The sequence below is a fragment of the Alternaria ventricosa genome (genome assembly GCF_023758065.1).
Source record: "Alternaria ventricosa strain BMP 2768 chromosome Unknown scaffold_14, whole genome shotgun sequence".
Taxonomy (NCBI): domain Eukaryota; kingdom Fungi; phylum Ascomycota; class Dothideomycetes; order Pleosporales; family Pleosporaceae; genus Alternaria; species Alternaria ventricosa.
This window is the reverse complement of record NW_026055694.1, coordinates 1,057,890-1,063,889: the sequence shown is the minus strand read 5'-3', so window position 1 is coordinate 1,063,889 and position 6,000 is coordinate 1,057,890. Positions and strand designations below refer to the sequence as shown.

General features: G+C 55.8%; 2 protein-coding genes across 2 annotated transcripts; one reads left to right on the top strand and one right to left on the bottom strand.

Moving 5' to 3' along the window:
* Window positions 1-133: 133 nt before the first annotated feature.
* J4E93_007920 (uncharacterized protein) lies at window positions 134-1,111 on the top strand (the record flags this gene model as incomplete). Its single annotated transcript, XM_049345823.1, has 1 exon — window positions 134-1,111. A coding segment is annotated over one exon (978 nt), but the record flags the coding sequence as incomplete, so codon positions are not given.
* A 415-nt stretch (window positions 1,112-1,526) lies between these two features.
* On the bottom strand, window positions 1,527-5,505 carry J4E93_007919 (uncharacterized protein; the record flags this gene model as incomplete). Its single annotated transcript, XM_049345822.1, has 2 exons — window positions 1,527-3,486; window positions 3,587-5,505. The coding sequence occupies 2 exons, from the start codon at window positions 5,503-5,505 to the stop codon at window positions 1,527-1,529; spliced, it is 3,879 nt and encodes a 1,292-aa protein (XP_049197349.1).
* Between the last annotated feature and the right edge of the window lie 495 nt (window positions 5,506-6,000).

Here is a 6,000-nt window from a genome sequence, read left to right as displayed (position 1 = left end):
AACCCCCCCCCCCCCCCCCATACCACCACACCATATCACCGTCACACAAACCGCAACAATGCCCCTCCCACCCATCACCCCACCCCTCCTCAACTCCGCAAACCCATGGTGTACAACCCTTGAGCAACTCCAGGAACTCTACTCAAGTCCACACACAGGCGCCATCACAACGCGCACATCCCTCCTGAACGGCTTCCCACACGATCCTGCTCACCACCAATTCACCTTCTTCAACCCCTCAACGCACGCAACCAGCACGCCGAACAAAGACCTCGGCGGCGATGCTAGCACGACAGGGAGTTTGAATACCCTGGGGTACTCCCCAATCCCCTTATCCGAGTATCTAGAATATGTGAAGACGATTAGCGAGAGCTTGGGCGACGTACCGCCAAACGGGCGGGAAAGTTACAAGCTAGTAGTTGTGTCTGTGACGGGCAGTGCGGAGGAGATAGCACAATGCTACAGCCTCATCTGCACCGCGCAGTCCAATGTCAAAATGCCGCTAGCCATGGAAATCAACCTCTCCTGCCCGAACATCCCGGGCAAAACGCCACCAGCGTACAACACCGCTGCTCTCCGCGAGTATCTGGCTGCGCTCAAAGTAGCCATTGATGTCGGCCTGACGAAAAGCGGGGGCGTAACGCAGATCCCCGTTGGCATCAAAATCCCACCGTATACGTACGGCGAGCAGTTCGAGGGTTTGGTTGGCGTGTTGGTGGAAAGTGGGCAGAACAAGATGAAACCCGTTTACCTACCCAGCCCGATATCTTTCATCACAGCCGTAAACACTTTGGGTTCGAGTTTACTCCTCTCAGCCCCAGCAACTCCAACACCCGCCTTGAACTCCGCAAACGGCACCGGAATAGGCGGGCTGGCAGGCGCGCCGTTGCATCCGCTTGCGTTGGGGAATGTGGCTACGTTGCGACGGTTGCTGGATCAGTCTGGCTCTGAGGAGGTGAAGGGGATTGTGGTTATAGGGGTGGGTGGTGTGGAGGACAAGGCTGGGTTTGAGAGGATGAGGAGTGTAGGGGCGGGGGCTGTGGGTGTGGGGACGGCGTTGGGGAGGAAGGGTGTGGCTGTTTTTGGGGAGATTGGCGAGGAAGGCATTTAGAGCCGTGAGTTCTGCTATGCAATCACGAGGTGGTTATTGTGAACGTGAGAGCAAGGTACAATGATTCAAAGATGCTGCATTAATGAGGCTAGCGCTACCCTACTCTTTCCATGATAGTATACAAGAAACCCCAACCAACTCCAAAAGCACAAACACCACCCCCATCCCAATAAACCCCAGAATGAACAAACAAGAAAGCAATGCAAAGGATTTGCCGCCCATAAATGCTATGCGCCGATGCATGCCAGAGTAGTTACCAATTTCATTACCTTTGTCTTTCCGTGATTGCGCCCAAACGCCATGCTTGCAGCCCTGAAGCCGATGAAAATTCAAAACGCCAGTCAAAAAGGGAATAAGAGAAAAGACGTGTCTGGGGGACCAACTTCTGCTCTGCTGATTTTGCTTGACTTCTTCTTTAGAAGCTGGCATAGCCCGTATCTTCGCCACCGGCATCGTCCATCCAGCCCGCGCCGACCTCACCTAAGCCAGGGCCATGGTGATGGTTGCGTGCCATACCTTCGCCCTCGCCTCGTTCGACCCACTCTTCGTTGATATCGTGCCAGATGCGCTGGAAGTAGAGGCGCAGCGATCGCAGACCACGGAGGTAGCCTCTATCAATGCCGTCAGGATTCTGGGGTGGGCAAGGCAAGTCGTCAGGCAGCGGGTCTTCTGCGGTGACGCAGTTGGCGAAATCGACGATCTTGAGCTTGATCTCTGGGAGATGCTTAGGTGTCGGCTTAGAGGCGGTTGTCGGGCCAGGTGATGTGGGTCCGGATGGTATTACTGAGACGTCTTCGCTGCTCGGGTTCGATAGACCATTGGGCAGGGAGGGTTGCGCGTCTTTTTCCTTTGACTCTCCATCCCCACGATCGTAGAGCATCAGTAAGCTGCTTGCGTAGAATCGGTAGCCTGGAAGATTCCGTATCATGCGCTCCAGCTGACTGATCTTCTCCAGTATGACAGGAATATGTCTTGTCGCTGCTTTGTAACTTGTCCCATCCCAGAAAAAGCGCTTCAGCGCATCCTGGAACTCTCTGCCAGCCTTCAAGTCGCGGCCAAAGTACTTGTCTTCAAAGATGTAGCTTTGGGTTTTGGCGTTCCAAATCTGCATGCCGCAAACACGTACGCCGAGCTGGGCACTCGTTGTCATTTTACACTTGCGTCTTTGAGACTTTTGTTTCTTCTCATCGGCTTCCACTCCATACTGCCGCGTGCCCATTTTCAGGTCCAAGACACAAGGCCTGGACATGCCTGCGGTAAGGTCTTCCAGAAGGATGAAGTGCTGAACGCGCTCGTCGGGTTGTTGCTGCGCTTCTTCGGGATTAGAAGGCTCCTCGCTCAGTGGGGCGCCGTTGCCATTTGGTGCGGCAGGGGCTGGTAGCATAGTGCCCTCTGGTGGATTCTGGGAATGAAACCCATTTGTTGCGCCAGATGTCTGCACAGATCGGCCTCGGTGCTGATCTTTTGCGCCTGACATGGCATTGCGATCCTCGTCCATAGCAAATACTTCCTCCTCTGCGTCACCACCGTAGCCATCCTCTTCGTAGTATTCCAGGTTATGTCTCTGGACAGTATCTATCCCCAAGGGTCTTCTAGTAAGTCCACTGCCAGAATGACGACGGCGGGGAAGATTGTTCGATGGCGGCTTCAGGGCATCGGCGGTGGTGTCTGGCTGGCCAAGGGAGCTGGAAACGGCAGCATCAGCGCTCCTTTCCGAGGCAAAGCGGTGCGCTTCAGCTTTGAGAACTTGTTTCCGTGTAGACTCTTCTGTGAGTGGTGGATGTAATCCAGCTACATCTGTGCTGTTCCTCCTTATCGTAGGCGCAGAGCCAGCCACGTTGTGCGGAACGTCTCCTCCTGTCTTACGAGCTGAGATTCCGTGATGATGATGGCGCGGCCGATGATGAATAGTTGGCGGTGCAAAAACCTGTCGGAGTACTTCTTCTTGTAGCTTTCTGTTGATTGTCGTCACACCCCAACTGCTAGCATGCTGCAGTGGGGGCCGACTTGGGCTCGTAGAGATGTGACCATAGTCACTTTGGTTTCGTCGATGTTGTTGTTGCAACAAGGAAGCATTGCGCATCCATGGATCTGGGGTGGTGGAGCGTGGTGGCACACGGAACAGATTGTCTGGGATTATGTGCCGGTTGTTCTCGAAGATGACCTGGGGGATGGGCATAATCTGCTGCGAGTGGCTGACCACTCGAGGTTGTTCCGCATTGCCCCGGTCTTCAGGAGCCTTTGAAGCCTGTCTTGACGCGCTTTCCGACTGCGTCGCTGAAGCAGTGGGAGCAGCATCAGATTTCGCTTTGTCTTTGGCAACCTTCTTCTTCTTGGGGGCTTTTCGGTAGGTCACGTTCAACACGCCGATGTATCTAGATGTCAATGTTAGCAAATATCCTAATCAAGAACCGAGGCGAAGGCAATGATCTTCGCTGATGTCTCAGCCTCGATCAATAGCGGGAGAGGTCGTACCTTGGCAAGAATTCCAACAGCTCAGGATGCTGCCGCTCCACTGTTTCGTAAAACTCATTTTCTCGATTGTTTAGCTGTTTGCATACTGCTCGCCTGGAAAAACGGTAAACAGTAGAGTGACCACCAACTTGGTGATCGTATGGCTTCAGCTCCACAGCACCCAGTGGGGCCGGCGGCTGAGCCACCTGAGGCGCAGCGGCCTTAGCTTCCTGTTTGTGCGAAGTCGCAGTGGGCGTCGTTCCTAGGTCATCAGTCGCACTAGATTCATAACCAAGATTTGATTGAGTAGACTCGGCGTGCGACTCAGACTCAGATTCAGCTGAAAGCGCATCGGGAGCGGTCAGCGGCTGCTCTTTGTCTTTCTTCAAGGAAGTCGCCGTGGAGATATCACCATGAAGGCATTGATTGGTATCTTGGGCCTTTAGAGAAATTTCTACTTCTTGTGGAGTTTGAACATCCTTCTCTGTGGCCCACCCTTTCGGCCCCGCAACCTCGTGAGTTGAAGCCCTCTTATCGACAGCATTCACCTCTCTATCTCGGTTCTGTGGTTCTGTAGGGACCTGCTCACTTGTCTTAAGCCGGCGATGGGGAAAGTAGAGAGCCGAAGAGATCTGTTCTTTTTCCGATTCTTCATCCTCCTCCGAGCCTGGCGTACGTTCTTTATCGCCTCCGTCTTTAACCTGAAAGTAATCGGACGGCTCGTCATAAGGTGTCGCTCCATTAGTTGGTGCATGCGCGTGAACCTTTTCGACCGCTGATGTGGGTAGACTGCGAGAGAACGAAGACCGTGGGTCCGCACCAGGAGTCAGGTTGCCGAAGCCGCGAATGTCCTCGAGAAGACGCCTTGGGAATTTGTGCTTGTCCTGAGCACTTGCGTCTGGTCGCGTGCTTCCGTTGGGAGGTGGAGAGGCAACGCCTGACTCGGTGCGGGGCGCCGCTTTCGCATCGAAGTATGAATCAGTAGGACCGCCTAGAGGTGATTGTACGACGGAGGAAGCTAGTGACGCGCGACGCAGCTGGTCAATGAGGCCGATAGTCTCGGTTGAGCCTTCTTCTGAAAGTGCGGACAGGGTCCTCTCAGCAGAAGGACGCTCTTTTGTCTTGCTGTCCTTCTTCTTCGGCTCTTCGGTAGGATCGCCATCCTTGAATACGCGCAGATAGTGACTTGCTTTTCGACTGCGTGCGGAAGTGGGTTGTTCGGTCTTGGCAAGCGTTGCTTCAATCTTCTTTTCCATTTCCACGTCCATGACGGGCTGGTCCAGAATCAAGTTGCCCTTGAATGGCACAGGCTTCCCTTCACGCCACTCCCTGTTTCTGCGCCTCTCTTCACTCTCCAGCAAAGCCTCGTATTGGAGTTCGGGACGCGGCGGGGTGGTGGGGTGTTGTACGGGCGAGTCGACTGGGCTCATGTAGGGCGGAGGACTGTGATGGATGGCGTCGAGAGTCATGCCGGCAGCAATGGCTGCGCGGGGGTTAAAGGGGGTAGTCAGGACGGCTTGGTGGTCGATGGAAGAAGGCGGAGGAAGGGTGGAATGCTTCCTGCGTATGATGGGCGGATCCATCAATCGCCTCTGGGGAGGTGCTGGCGCTGCCATCTCAGCCAGACTGTGTTCGGGAGCATCGTTGGCAGAATCTACATTGCGTGCGCTGGCCCGCGGGGAGGAGATGGGGCTGTCGGAGACGAGGTACGTGGTTGCGAAGATGCTGTCGCGCTCGTCGAGCTGGGGGCGGTCAATTGACGACTTCCAGAGGTTGCTCTCGTTGACAATGGGCGCGGTGCGTGAACGGCCCGTCTGCGCGAGGCTCTTGGGCGTCACTTGGTCGTGCTCGGCGTCGGGCGTGGGCAGTCCATGGCTGGCCGTCGACCTCACCGATGCGGGGGGTGAGGTATTTGCTTGGGCGTCCGGCTGGGGTGACATGGGCTCGACATTGATTCGACCGTCAGGAAGGCACCTCGTGGCGGGATGGGTGGCAGATATTGCCGGGCGGGCGCTCAGGACGTTGGCCAGGATGCGGTCGTTTGGGCGCGGCGGAGACACAGCGGAGGGCCAGCAGGGGCGGATCTTCTAGATTAGCGTGCAGAGCAGGCGCTGGCGGATGCGAGGGCTGCAGGCGGTGTTCCAGGGTGCTAGCGAGCGACGAGACCAGTGAGAAGGGCGAGAGGTCCACGTTCTAATTCTGTGTGGTTTGGCGTCCAGTCCAAAGTGGCGCAAAGATTATCCCAAGCGAGCGGCCCAATGACGTCTGCCTGACTGCTACCGCGTAACAAAGCGCGTCAGTGCAGGTGGTCCGAGTGGTGGTGGTTGTTTCGCGACGCCGAGTGCAGTGAGTGGACGCGAGTTTGTTCTGCTGCCGTACGGAGGCAGTGAACAGGTGGCTTGTTGATAGCGACAGAGGCAATCGGGCTTGGCGGC